The sequence below is a fragment of the Ovis canadensis genome, chromosome 10 (assembly GCF_042477335.2).
Source record: "Ovis canadensis isolate MfBH-ARS-UI-01 breed Bighorn chromosome 10, ARS-UI_OviCan_v2, whole genome shotgun sequence".
NCBI lineage: Eukaryota > Metazoa > Chordata > Mammalia > Artiodactyla > Bovidae > Ovis > Ovis canadensis.
In genome coordinates this window covers 63,238,250-63,253,559 of record NC_091254.1, presented here as the reverse complement: position 1 = coordinate 63,253,559, position 15,310 = coordinate 63,238,250, and the positions used below count along the sequence as shown (strand labels likewise).

At 36.7% G+C, this 15,310-nt stretch overlaps 1 protein-coding gene across 8 annotated transcripts in view; it reads left to right on the top strand.

Annotated features, from left to right (window-relative positions):
• KLF12 (KLF transcription factor 12) overlaps positions 1-15,310 on the top strand; it is a 515,262-nt gene that overhangs the window by 348,222 nt on the left and 151,730 nt on the right. For all 8 annotated transcript variants that reach the window (XM_069602330.1, XM_069602332.1, XM_069602333.1 and 5 more), the window contains one exon: positions 13,491-14,037. In XM_069602330.1, the coding sequence (XP_069458431.1) occupies positions 13,491-14,037 (547 nt within the window). The remainder of the gene's footprint in view (positions 1-13,490; positions 14,038-15,310) is intronic.

The following is a 15,310-nucleotide window of genomic DNA, read 5'->3' as shown; positions in this document are numbered from 1 at the left end:
TTTTTTAATGAAGGAATGGACAGATGGAAACTTGAAACACTAATTTTTATATGTTATAATTAAGTTAATAAGTATATTTACTGTTTGTTAAGTTTCCAAGATGGGGTAATTTTATAGATTTATTCAATGTTAGAGTGAGTGAGGGCTTTAGAGACCAAATGGGACACTGACGCATGCTGGGTGATGAAAGAACCGTATGAAAGTGGAGTTTTCAATGGACTCAGTGCCTGGTTAGAAACCTCAGAGTGCTTTGGAAGCACGCAAGAGTGGCGTCTCATCAGGACAGGTGGATTCTGGTAAAGGTCACAGTGATAACAGAAAAGTGACTGTGCAAAGGCGTAATCAGAGTCATTTTTGATTAGAAATAAAGGAAGAGAGTAAACTGGCTACATAAAATAGAACTTTAACTTGAACTCAGGTAAGTACTCTTTTTACAAAACCACATTTCCTCTCACTTAGTTTTCCCTTTACTGAACTTCAACTGCTTTTATTGGGGAACATAAATCTTTGGTCAAACATAAAGCTTTTTTTTTTTTTCCATTTCTGAGTATTTGGTTTATAAGAAAAGGAACAAAAGAAGTTACGTAGATGCTGAGCTGACTTTTTTCACCTGTATTTCTAATGTATTGCTTACAAATCTAATTAGACTTTTGTTTTTTTCATTTTATCCCCCCATCTTTCCTCCTTTCTTTCAAACTTACATCACATACAGTGTGGCCAGAGCACCAAATACAGGATGCTGTTCCTAAGTGACAAATGATTTTTCCAGTTGTGGTTATCAAGAATACCTGAGGGGATTGCCATTCCTTCTCCAAGGGCTCTTCCTGACCCAGGAACCGAACCCCTGCCTCCTGCATTGTAGGCAGATTCTTTACTGTCTGAGCCGCTATGGAAGCCCAAAACTTAATATGGAAACATATAGGAAATAAATATGAAATGGACATTATAATAGTTGCCTCATGCCGTTAAGGTTGTTGTGTGTTGGATATATTGGGAAAGTGAGCAGGTGCTTACCATACAGCTCTCTAGGCAGTGCTCATTTCTATACATTTTTACATTTGCCAAATATTAATTTCACATGAGCTGCAGGAAAAAATTTCTCAAAGACATAAGTCCTCACTGACTTTCCCTTCTCAAGGCTCCCAAGGACAGCATGGGAGGTAAATTCAGTCTTAGCAGTCACTCTTAGGTTTAGATCATAGATCCACATTGCATTGTTCTTTCAACTTCTGGGAGGATGTGCCTTTTTTATAAAACTGGAGAAAATTTTGCCAGGTAGCATGTAGGAAATTTTAAATATATTTATTTTTCCTGCATTTAAAAAAGCAATCATTAATATTGCTTTTACAATTAATTAGTATTGAATTAGCTATTTTATGATTTCGAGATCCCTATAATACTTATTTGAATGTTTACTTGTCAAGTTAAAGAGCACAATTTTGTTTCCTCAAATTCCTTTTTAATACTTCCCATTCTTTATAGCTCAAGGTTGAAACATTCCCCATTGTTTATACATGTCATGTTTTCTGAATGTAGTTCACAAAAAAGTGATAAGACTCTCTTTAAATCTCTGGGTTGGGTAACAGTTGCTTCTATAGTGGCAAAGGAGAAAATCCTTTTGTAGTGTCCTCAGATTCTTGACAGTGCTGTACTGATCATATAGTGATGGTCACTAAATACTGGTTGAGTGAAAGCTTTTCATCAAAAACATACAAAACTTTGTAGTATCCAAACATTGATATGTAATTGTTGACATTAGTTTTCAAGTTTGAAAATGTTTTCCAGGTAAACTATGAGGCAGCAGCTTGAGATTCTCAGAAAAATTCATAGTTTTAACCCACTTGGGTTACTGCAAACGCAGACTTTTATTAATAGTTACCAGTTATATTTAATTCTTTTCTTAGTTTTATTGCAGGTTATATAGGTAGCTATCAGGGCTTCCCTGATAACTCAGTTGGTAAGGAATCCGCCTTCAATACAGGAGATCCCAGTTTGATTCCTTGGTCGGGAAGATCCGCTGGAGAAGGGATAGGCTACCCACTCCAGTATTCTTGGGCTTCTTCCCTGGTGGCTCAGCTGGGAAAGAATCCACCTGCAATGCGGGAGACCTGGATTTGATCCCTGGGTTGGGAAGATCCCCTGGAGAAGGGAAAGGCCACCCTACCCATTCTTGCCTAGAGAATTCCATGTACTGTATAGTCCATGGGGTCACAAAGAGTTGGACACGACTGAGTGACTTTCACTTTCATATAGGTAGATGGGCGTCCCTGGTGGCTCAGTGGTAAAGATTCCACCTGCCAACACAGGAGATTTGGGTTTGTTTCCTGGAATGAGAAGATCCCCTGGAGATGTAAATGGCAATCGACTCCAGTATTCTTGCGTGGAGAATCCCATGGACAGAGGGAGGCTGGTAGACTACAGTCCATGGGGTTGCAAAGAGTTGGGCGCACCTCAGCGTGGTTGAGTTACACTCTTGTGTTAATTTCAGGTGCACAGCATAGTGGTTCGGTTATAAGCATATTCATTCCTTCTCACATTCTTTTCCCATGTAGATTATTATACAGTATTAAGTAGAGTTCCTTGTGCTGTGCAGTAGATCCTTGTGGGTAATCCATTTATATATATGTTGTATGTACTTTAATCCCAAGCTCCGTATTTATCCCTTCTTCCACATTTCCCCTTTGGTAACCATAAGTTTTTTGTTTTTTTTTTTAAATCTGTGAGCCTGTTTCTGTTTTATAAATAACTTCATTTATATCATTCTTTAAAATGTTATTACTTGTTTTAAGGTATTTAACGACTCTTGAGACTTCGCTCACTAGCATTCCTGAAAGTGTGTATCTGACACTTACTGCTGTCCTGCAACAGAATAGAATGTCCCTTTACTACGTCGGTGTCAGCATTACTAGTATCGTTTTAAAAATCTGTGTTTCTTTTAATGCTCTGTCCCAGCCAGGAGGAGTGCTGAGCTTAGATTTCCCCAGTCACTGTCAATCACATTTGGTTAGCAGGAGTCTCGTCTGCTGGCAAGCTCTCTTTTTCAGTCACATCAGTCTTCCTCCCTTCTGTCTTCCTGTTCTGCCTTTGTCTTTCCTGAAGCTCTAGTCTGCCCCTTCTCCCCTTTTGCTCAGATGCTCATTTGATGGATGAAATCAACAGGGGCTTGATGTGTATAGTTAATTCTCCACGTAAACCTATTAATTATGTACGCCTCTGTGTGCCTCGCGGCAGTCACAGCTTAATGAGGGACCACTTCAGAAAACCTTTGGACAGTCTCACCCTTTCATAGTCTTAGAAAGACCTGCGTGCATCTATATTCCATTTACCAGGAAGCCAAAATATGAAGCTAGAAAAGTTAGTTTGCATGAGTGCATTTTGCTGATTTGTAAGTGGAGCATTTAAACACTATTGCTTTTCTGCTTCTGCCACTTTCCTGTTGTTGCTCTCTCTGACCTCAGAGTTGGGTGGGAAAAAATGGATTTCTCTCAGCTTTGCCATTAGTGTTGTTTGGCTCGTTTGTGGATCTCTCTTTAAAGGCATTTTCTATGAGCAGGGAAACATGTTGGGCTTCTCTTGACTGCTTGCTTGCTTTAAATATCCAAAAAATAAAGCCTACATTTTTGCAAATATACCACCCTTTACATAAAAAATGTGTTATTGCTGTATAGGTTTGTAATGTGTTGTGGTTTCCAGTTGTAGCACTGGGTATCTCTGCTTCTCTGAGGTCATTTTCTAGTCTGAAATTTGATGTTTTCCAGTACTGTGAAATAGCCTTACAAAAATAACTCTTGTGGTGAATGTTTTGTGAAATCAAAAGCAAGGTCCATCTGGTAGCAGACAAGATTAATCTGTTTGAGAATGGTAAACATTTTGCATATTTTAAAATATGTAACTAGCACAGAACATTTGCCTCAGGCACTTGAATAAGTCTGTGGTTTAGGGTGAAGATTCAAATGAACTTTTTATTCCTAAAAGTCTATAAAATATGCTTTCTTGTCTTGTATGGTAAAACTTCAATATCTTAAATCAGTCACTGAATAATAATAATCTTTTAAAAACAAAAGAACAAAAAAAGGTAACCATGATATAGTAAAGATAAGCCTAGAACAGTTAACCCTTTTTTAAAACATTGTAAATATTATAATAATTTTGGTTTCTTTTATAAAAAATTATAAATAAAATAATAGATAAAATTGAATCTTATATTGAATTCAGATTAATTTAAAATAAGTAAGTGGGCTTTACTTTTTTAGTAGAGATTCATTACTTCCAGAATAATTTGGCAGAATGTACTTAAGAATTCCATATACTCACCCCACTCTGTCACAGTTTCCCCTATATAGAGTCTTGCATTTGTGTAATATATTTGTTGGATGTAATGATTTAATGAACCTATATTGATTCATTATTAAGTATAGTCTGTGGTTTACATTAAGGTTAATTCTTTGTGTTGTACACTTCTGTGAGTTTTGATAAATGAGTGGTGACATGTAACCACCATTGCAGTAACATACAGAAGAGTTTCATTGCCCTAAAAATTCCCTGTGGTTCTCTTTTTCATCCCTTCCATCCTGTCCCCCACGCCCCTGGCAACCACTGATCTTTTTACTGTCTCTGTAGTTTGCCTTTTCCAAAATGTCATAGAGTTGGACCCATATAATTTATTTTAACATGTGTTTGCATGGTTTTCTGAAGTTAAGTTTAACAGTAATTGCAGGAAAATAGGAGCAAAACTAACTTCTTATACTTCCTTTTTTGACACTTCTAATAGTGACACTATTTCTTTACCTCATTTGACCAATTAAATGGAATTTAAGTGGTTTAATATTTTGAGCATAAATATTCTCATTCAGCAAATATGTTTGAGTGTTCACTGATTATGTGGTAGTACAAAATACTATTAATTTACATGTTGCACATTATGTTCATGTCCAGACATGTTTGTCAGTCTTTTCATTACTTAAGAACATCTGCTATTAATTTTTTAAAAAATGCACAGATAGAATAGAATTGCTTCTGTCTTCTACCACCCTTTAGGAGAAGCCTCCCCACCTAAGGTTTGATCCCAGCTTTACAACACATAAGTCCTAAACTAGAATTTCAGATGTGCAGTCAACTGTTAACATAAATTCTGATTGCTGTGGGTAAATGATAAGATTCAGGAAAGTTCTGGAAAATAAATAACTCATGGAAAAATGTAGTAACTAAGATATAAGGAAAATTTAAAGTTAAATGTGTGTATTGAATCCTTTAAAAAGGCCAGCATGTTTGCAGTTTGAATATGAAAGCATAAAAACATAAATGTAAAATCACAGAGAATCCATTGTGTTATGCATATGTTCTGAATTTTTTAGGGAATCAATCATTTCTTAAGTTGACACTTGAGAGATTGAGATAAAGTTGTTTAATTAAATATTCATTGAAATATCTTCCCCTTTAACTCATTCAATACTTTGGAACCAACTTCTAGATTGTAAACATAAAAGATATCTACTTGTTTCCTTTTATTCTCTTGTCCATACTTTTTGAAAAAATATAATTTGTCTTTCCTTTTTTGAGTATATACTCTGCTTTAATTTTTTCTTGGTCAGTTTTCTAAAGTCACACTTTTACAGCAGTTGTGTTTAAGAGTTTGCCCTTGAACATGTAGAGTAAAGAAGAAAAATCACTGGGCTTGAAAGCAGTGTGAATGATGATTGTCAGGGCATATGTAAGACAAATCTTGAAAAACAGGCTTTCCTTTTTAGTAAAATAACACAATAGAGAGGAAAATGAAGTTGATGCTTTTTCACAAATCGACGTTTGGTGCCTTTCACACTGAGGGCAAAGATGGCCAGAGTTGAGCAGCTTGCTTGCTTTAAGCGTGGTGCTCATATTTTTAAAATTTCATATACTAATGAGGAAAACTAAAGTGTATACCTATTGTGCATTTCATATAAAAAGAGGAATTCAGCACTTTAATTATAAAATGTATTTGCATTTAAAATAATGCAGTATAACCTAAAAACTCAATGAAACAGAAGTCATAGATTTAGAGTATTCCCTTTTTATGTGAAATGCACAGGAAGCTTTTTTTAAAATTAATTTATTTTTTATTGAAGGATAATTGCTTTACAGACTTTTGCTGTTTTCTGTCAAGCCTCAACATGAATCAGCCATAGGTATACATGTATATATATCCCCTCCCTTTTGAAATTCCTTCCCATCTTCCTCCCTATCCCACCCCTCTAGGTTGATCCAGAGCCCATGTTTGAGTTTCCTGATCTATACAGCAAAAGCACCTCGCGTGAAAAGTGCATATTCAACTACTCACCAAGTCAGACAGTGAACCTTACATAAACTGATTGTCTGCTGCGACACAAGAAACAAACAAAGCTCAGCAGTTTCATCTCGTGATGAGACTTATTAAACAATGGCTGACATCCCTAAACAGTTATTTTAATGTATTTATGTATTATTGTCATAATGGATTCAAACTGTTTTATGGATTGATAGATGATATTTATATTGTGAAACTAAGAGATAAAGCCAGTCAATTAAAATGTATTCTATCAACTGTTAACATGATCATCCGACAAGCCAATCTAATGAAGCAAAAAAGAGAAAAAAAATTAAACAGTGTCAAATGACTATCTTCTATATGTTAAGAGAGAATGTGTATTTAAAATCTTACGTGGAACCTAAAAGTGCTTAAAATATCTCAACATGTTCAACTACTTTTGTAATATATACTAGGTTGTTTAGCTAACAGAGCACCCCTACAGTGGCTATATAATGCAGCTCTGCATCAGAATGTCTCTTATGCTGAGTTCTGTAAATCAAGTCACTCTGAGAGCTACAATAATAGATTTAGGTTCTGCTTAGAATTTTTAGTTCTAAAAAAGGAAGCACATTTGTTTCTGTCCCATAGTCTTAGTATTACTTAAAAGCACGTAATGCCCTTGTTCAGTCTTTACAACAATTTTATGAGTTTGGAATTAATATTACTCTTGGATAAACTCAGGCCTAGAGAATACGTGAACCATGAACTTCCAGATGTTCAAGCTGGTTTTAGAAAAGGCAGAGGAACCAGAGATCAAATTGCCAACATCCGCTGGATCATTGAAAAAGCAAGAGAGTTCCAGAAAAACATCTATTTCTGTTTTATTGACTATGCCAAAGTCTTTGACTGTGTGGTCACAATAAACTGTGGAAAATTTTGAGAGGGATGGGAATACCAGAGCACCTGACCTGCCTCTTGAGAAACCTACATGCAGGTCAGGAAGCAACAGTTAGAACTTAACATGGAACAACAGACTGGTTCCAAATAGGAAAAGGAGTATGTCAAGGCTGTATATTGTCACCCTGCTTTTTTAACGTATATGCAGAGTACATCATGAGAAACGCTGTGCTGGAGGAAGCACAAGCTGGAATCAAGATTGCCGGGAGGAATCTTAATAACCTCAGATACTCAGATGATACCACCCTTATGGCAGAAGGTGAAGAGGAACTAAAAAGCTTCTTGATGAAAGTGAAAGTAGAGAGTGAAAAAGTTGGCTTAAAGCTCAGCATTCAGAAAATGAAGATCATGGCATCTGGTCCCATCACTTCATGGCAGATAGATGGGGAAACAGTGTCAGACTTTATTTTTCTGGGCTCCAAAATCACTGCAGATGGTGACTGCAGCCATGAAATTAAAAAACGCTTACCCCTTGGAAGAAAAGTTATGATCAACCTAGAGACCATATTGAAAAGCAGAGACATTACTTTGCCAACAAAGGTCCGTCTAGTCAAGGCTATGGTTTTTCCAGTGGTCATGTGTGGATGTGAGAGTTGGACTGTGAAGAAAGCTGAGCACCAAAGAATTGATGCTTTTGAACTGTGGTGTTGGAGAAGACTCTTGAGAGTCCCTGGACTGCAAGGAGATCCAACCAGTCCATTCTAAAGGAGATCAGCCCTGGGATTTCTTTGGAGGGAATGATGCTGAAGCTGAAACTCCAGTACTTTGGCCACCTCATGTGAAGAGTTGACTCATTGGAAAAGACTCTGATGCTGGGAGGGATTGGGGGCAGGAGGAGAAGGGGACGACTGAGGATGAGATGGCTGGATGGCATCACTAACTCAATGGACGTGAGTCTGAGTGAACTCTGGGAGTTGGTGATGGACAGGGAGGCCTGGCATGCTGCGATTCATGGGATCGCGAAGAGTCGGACACGACTGAGCAACTGAACTGAACTGAGAGAATTTTTAATGATGACACCAAGATTGTATGGCTAATAATTAACAGGGCAGGTTATGAATTCAAGTCTTTTTGAGTCCAAATCAAATTTTCTTTCTATGATAACCACGTAACAGGCTATATAACCATGAAGTCATGAACTATATATTAGTCAGGTCACTCTACAGTCTTTTCTAAACACTCCCATGAAGTGATTTCTCAAAAAGTTATAAAGGTAAACTTAAATATAATCTATTTAAATTATTGCTAGCTTACTGGTTGGCTGGATGAATAGATGAATGGAGTGGTGGATGGATAGACAGATAGTTTGACACATCTTTTTCACGTATGTGCCTGTGTGGGGTTTCCCTAATGCCTCAGTTGGTAAAGAATCCGCCTACAAACAGGAGACCTCAGTTTGATCCCTCAGTTGGAAAGATCCCCTAGAGAAGGAAATGGCAGTCCACTCTGGTATTTTTGCCTGGGAAATCCCATGGACAGAGAAGTCTGGAAGGCTACAGACCATAGGGTGGCAAAGAGTTGGACATGACTGAGTGACTAAATCACTGTGTGTGTGCACAGATACCACTTCTCTAGAAATAAATCTCTGGTGCCATTAAAGATGAAAGAGCTTGTAAATCGTGGAGGACATATGCCAGAATATTACCCAAGTGTTCCTCAACCATGACTACACATAGGAATCTCTGGAGGGGTTTCCAAAGATGTGGTGTTGTCCAGTTTTGTTTTTCTTTTTTTCCTTTTTAAAATTACCAGGTTAAAAAAAAAATTACCAGGTGATCAAAATATCAATACAAGATCAGCTTTAAAAAGAACTCACTTGAGGACTGTAATAAGATTCATCTGATGCTACTGGATGACTTTAGGAAACACAGCAGGTACTGTGAATACTCACATATTGGAAGTTTTAGATACATTTTTACATTCACTCAACAAAATACCTAAAGCTGAAGTTAGGGTTTAAAACATTTATTTAGGAAAAGGGTGATCTGATTAGAACAGCTCACATGTAATCCTCATCTCACTGAAAGGAATATGTTCACTGGAATATTGTGCATTGTACTTTATTGAGTGAATTATTTTGAATCAAACTGGCTTTCGGACTCTTGAAGAAACAATATGACGCTGCGGTATAATCCTATGATATTATCTTTCAGTTTTCACACCTTCTTATGAAGTAGATTGTTACATTTATCAGACTTTTGTGTGTATTTATGCATTTATTTCTCAAAGTATGGGAGGCGAAAAAATTATTGTGGACCGCCCCTCCAAAATATTACGTCTGTTTTTGGGAAATGAAAGTAATTCTCATTCTCTTTGACATAAAATGCAGGGTGCCCTTTTATCTTCACGTCTTTAGAAGGAATTCTGTTCCTGTTGATAATGTTGAGTATAGTTTAAGTGTTTGATCATGTTTTCCACACCAGGGTCATCAGCAGCAAAAATTCAGCTAGACGTTTCCTCCAAACGCAGATCTTAACGGGCTTTTATTTAAAACAAACAAACAACAAAATAGCAGCAGTGCTTAGTGGATGTTGCTGCAAGAGTTGTCCATCAGTGTTGTATCTAAAATTGAGTAGTTAGAGACCAAGGGCAAAGTTTTAGTATGAAATCCTTTCTTTGTTCTTTTTTTAACAAAATTTTATTTTCCTAATTGTGCATAAAACTTGTCTTTGTAATTTCTGGTTTTTTCTCAGTGTCTTTGCCTCTTAGATGCTGTTCCCTGGTAACATAGCCATCCATATCTTTTCTCTCTTTCTCAAGTCTGTGTAGCATTTCTCAAATCCCTTCATTTCTAACTGCTCTCCGTACTTCTCAGTTGGTTTTTCTCCAGCTTTCTTTCTTTCTCTTGGCTACTCTCCCGTGGCTTCCCTACAGTTACATGTTTATGAATTCGTATTTCTTGGTCAATGCATTTCTAGCACTTTCTAAAATCCAAGAAATGAATTTCTAACAACAATTTCAGGATCAAGCCTTTCAGGTCTTTTCTCTTTCCTAAAAGGAGTGTGCATACACTGTTTGGGAAACTGATTTATATAGTATTGCTGGTCTTATGTGTGTGTATGTGCAGCTTGAAGCTGGAATTATGGATGATTTACTGGCCACATCACAGGAGAAGTGATTGGTAAGGGCTATGAGAATATGATACTATGTCAACACTGTAAATAGTTGAATGGTATGATGAGGGTTTTGTCCTCTTTATACTGATGAAGCATTGTTTTCGGACGTGCTGGCTGTGTTTCATCTGCTACATGTTGAATAGGAGCCAGTATGTGCCTCTGTGATGATTAAATTCATGCTTAATGTGTCTAACATTCCCAAATAAGTTATGTTTGTCATCCAAAGGTTTGGTTGATCCTTCCTAATTTTTTGGATCATTTTCTATATTGTGGTTTGAGCTTATGTAAAAGCTATGTAGTTATCAAGGATTTGAATGCACCTAGGGTTCTTAGTAGGAGAAGGCAATGGCAACCCACACCAGTGTTCTTGCCTGAAGAATCCCAGGGACGGGGGAGCCTGGTGGGCTGCCGTCTATGGGGTTGCACAGTCGGACATGACTGAAGTGACTTAGCAGCAGCAGGTTTCTTAGTGGGCTTCCCTGGTGACTCAGATAGTAAAGAATTCACCTGCACTGCAGGCAACCTGGGCTCCATCGCTGGGTCAGGACTATCTCCAGTATTCTTGCCTGGAGAATTCCGTGGACAGAGAAGCCTGGCAGGCTGCAGTCCGTGGGTTCGCAAAAGAGTCAGACACAACTGAGTAACACCCTCTAACAATACGGGGCTCTTAGTATTGGATCTTTATAGCTTTCTGGTGTATACAACAGAATTACCAGAGGAACATTATTCTTCTATTTTTAAAAAACAGTAAGGAGTAAATTCTTTTAGTGTGAGATTAAGCTATATTACCTACAAAGTATAGACTTGTGTTCATAATATACAGAAGTCTAAGCAGTTTGCAAAGCACGCTGAAGCCTGATGCCTTAAACCATCTATTTGCACTGTAAGCTCCAAATCTACCAACTGTATTGTCATAGTCTGCTAAAGTACTCTTTCATTGACTTTACGAAGAGTTTTCTGCAATGATGAATATGTCAAACTTGGGATTTTAAACCTATGTTGGAACTTTGTGTCCAAGTATAGTTAGGAAGAGGTTTTGTGAATTAAATTAATCACTATCTCCAAAATTAGAATTTTGGAGCTCTCTCATATAGTAAGAGAGAGAAGTTAATCTCAAGACTATATTAGAAAGCAAACCATGTTTGATAGTATGTACTCAATGACATATTTTACAATTTTAATGACAAACCAACTGGGATATTTTATGAAAGCAGCCCCAACAAAGAATTCCTATATGGGTATAACACACTAATAAGAAATATCCTACCTTGTTCTACAAAGAAATTAAATGATAACACTGGGTACAAATTGAAATACTCTTATTTAGAAGAATAGATAATGCTATTAGCTTTTTATAAAAGTTGCTCTGTTTATGGCATTTGTTTTTGTTTTCCTTTGTTTCTTAATATCTGAGAATATTTAAGTTCTTATTTCTCAATTTCAGCAGATGAAATCTTGTCATTTAAAATTTTATGCAGTATATATTTTGGATGGTTCATTTTTTTTTTTTTGGATGGTTCATTTTTATATTTTCTAATTATCTTTTTGCTGGTAAGTAACCATGTTAACTTAGAAGAAAAAAATAAAACTTCAACTCATTTTCCTTTTTAGTTGTTCTGGTACTATTGTTTAGCTTCTTTCCTTTCTTTTCTCATTGCTGCTAAATAAAATGCCCATGCACTATTATATTTTCTGAATGGAGCTATAATTTATATTCTACGAAGAAAGATTTGAAGAAGCATGTTTTGTTCCTTTAAGTGTATGCACAACTTTGAGAGAAATAGTGAACCAAATCTATTATTAAAGAATGAAATGAGCCAATTTAATATAATTTTAGGCATTGTTGTTCTCATACCGCAATGAAGCTGAAAAAAGAGTTTTTGATCTTCATGTAATAGAACAATAATGTCCCTGTTAGCCTGGTCAGATTATATATAACCCAAAGTAATCTATTATAGTCTAACTCTCTGTTAAGGCTAGACAGACACATACTAGTTTGGAGACCATTTTAGGCCTTGGAAAGAGGCATTTAATAAATACTTCTTGAATTTATGAGTGAATAACTATAAATTATATTTATGCTCAGTAATAACACACTGAGCCCATTAGTTTGAGTGGAATCTTGGATTCTTTAGTATTATTGTATGTTGTTCCTAGTATTATTATTAAATTTTGCTCATTAAAACTTGAAAGAAATGGAAACAAACTTGGACAAAATTGTTATCATTGTCTTAAACAACGTAAACGTAGGCAATTAAAGATTTATAGAATAAGTTTTTCCTAAAATTATTATTTCCTAAAAATGTCTGTTGTGAGATTTCTTTATATTATTTTGAGAAAATCTTTTTCATTGTTAAGAGCTAAGTTATAATCCCATTGTTAGAAATAATTTGTATTGAATACTTTCGTAACTGAGTGTGGGAAGTTGGAGAATTTTATGCCCTGTTTTAATGCTCAAAATGAGAATGGTATGGTGGATATTTCTCCAAATATGAAAGCTGAAATGTCGTAGTAAGTTTCCCCCATGTTATTGCCAGGCCTTCTATAAGAGTATTGAGTAAGGGTTAGAATCATGAAATCATGGACTTTTAGAGCTGGAAAAGATATTTAAGGTTATCTAATCAAAGTTTCCATTAGTTTGTAACTAATGGAAACTAAAACTCATAAGTGTAGTGATGGGTCAGACCAACAAAATGAATGTTTTTTTAACTTTAGTTGTATATATAATATCTTAAGAAGACAGTGTAACTACGACTGAAGACCCCATGCTGTAGTCCATGGGGTCACAAAGAGTTGGACACAACTGGGCAACTGAACAACAGCAAAAGAAAATACTTTGAACTTGTCGTTTAGAAGGTTTTATGTGAAAATTGCTGTTCATTTTTAGGTTTCTGTGGTCTTTTTTCTTCTCCATAGTGTACTTATTTCCCTGGATTTTAATGATTATGTCTGTTGGTCTTCCAATTGTCTTGTACTTTTAAACTCTCATCTTTCATTATGATGACTGTCACAGAGCAGTATCTCAGATACTTGGAGAGTGAATTAATGTTCCACAGCAGTAAGAGAAAAATTAATAAACATTGAAGTCATAAATCGTACGTCTATTAGAAGATGTGATTAACAGAGATAAACATGTTCCATTTTTCTCCCCACAGTCTCCAAACGTCCACAAGTACCCCGATATGGAAGCTGTTCCCCTGTTGCTAAATAATGTGAAAGGGGAACCCCCGGAGGACTCATTATCTGTAGATCACTTCCAGACACAAACTGAGCCAGTGGACTTGTCCATCAACAAAGCCAGGACATCCCCTACAGCCGTTTCATCCTCCCCAGTTTCCATGACAGCGTCCGCCTCCTCACCTTCTTCAACTTCAACCTCCTCATCATCTTCTAGCCGTCCAGCCTCATCCCCGACTGTTATAACATCAGTATCTTCAGCATCATCTTCGTCGACAGTATTAACTCCAGGGCCCCTCGTTGCCTCTGCCTCTGGTGTGGGAGGCCAGCAGTTTTTGCACATTATCCATCCTGTTCCGCCTTCAAGTCCCATGAATTTACAGTCTAACAAACTGAGTCACGTTCATCGCATCCCCGTGGTGGTCCAGTCGGTGCCTGTTGTCTACACAGCTGTGCGGTCACCTGGCAATGTGAACAACACTATCGTAGTACCACTTTTGGAGGATGGGAGAAGCCATGGCAAAGGTAAGAGACACAAGCGAGCCTTGCTTTATTTTACCACTAGAAGTAACTGTTATGCACGGAAGTTACTACTAAGAAGTTCTGTGCACAGTGACACAGAGGAACAACTGATCTGCTCCTGTGAGTAGAGCTCAGTTTAGTAGAAACGAATCTCGTTTTCATATGTTTCATAGGTATATGTTTCAGAATTACTCAGTCAATATTTTTATGTATCAAAGTCATATGATGTCAGAATTCTAATATGTGAATTTGCAAAATAATGTTTACCTTCATAGGAAGGACAGTCTATACAGTCAGCCTCACGGCTTGTGAGTTGTGAATCCCTCATAGAGATTAACAATTATGAAAAATGTAAAAAGTCAATCAAGATGTTTCTTCCTTCAGTTGTTCAGACTGGATCTTATTTATCTGGCAGTAATATAAAATGACATGAAGTTCCGATGCTTGTTATCTGTGCATTCACTTTTGAGTAATTTGTAAATTAAGTTGCCATTAAAGTAACTCTAAAGTTAGGTGTTTGGCTAGAAATGCATCATGTAGTTAGAGTTCTTATCTTCATATAAGTCTAAGTTGTTATTTTAAATAGCAGGAAGCTTCTATGATAGAAATAATTCAAAATGCAGTATTAATGTATCCTTCTGGGGATTAGAAGCAGAAAGATACTTTGTTACATGCTGCTGCTGCTGCTAAGTCACTTCAGTCGTGTCCAACTCTGTGTGACCCCATAGACGGCAGCCCACCAGGCGCCCCTGTCCCTGGGATTCTCCAGGCAAGAACACTGGAGTGGGTTGCCATTTCCTTCTCCAATGCATGACAGTGAAAAGTGAAAGTGAAGTCACTCAGTCGTGTCTGACTCTTAGTGACCCCATGGACTGCAGCCTACCAGGCTCCTCCATCCATGGGATTTTCCAGGCAAGAGTACTGGAGTGGGTTGCCATTGCCTTCTCCTTTGTTACATGAGTTTATATAATAATATCAAGTTAATTATATATGATAGCTGCTCATTAAGTTATTTTTCTTCTTCTAAGTTCTTTTTTTTTCTATTTTTAAGTCAAAGGAATTGTAATAACATGTTGATTTTTCCCTTTCTGTAGATCTAAAAAAAAAAGCCACCATTCTATAGAAATATAAAATGTCGATAATCATCAACTCATATGCATGTGTTTCATCTTCAGAGTCTAGAAATAATGATGGATTAAGACTTAGGTTGTAGTACATTTTGCTTTGAATGCCATATTACTGTCAAACTCATAATTAAAATATGATGGATGAACAC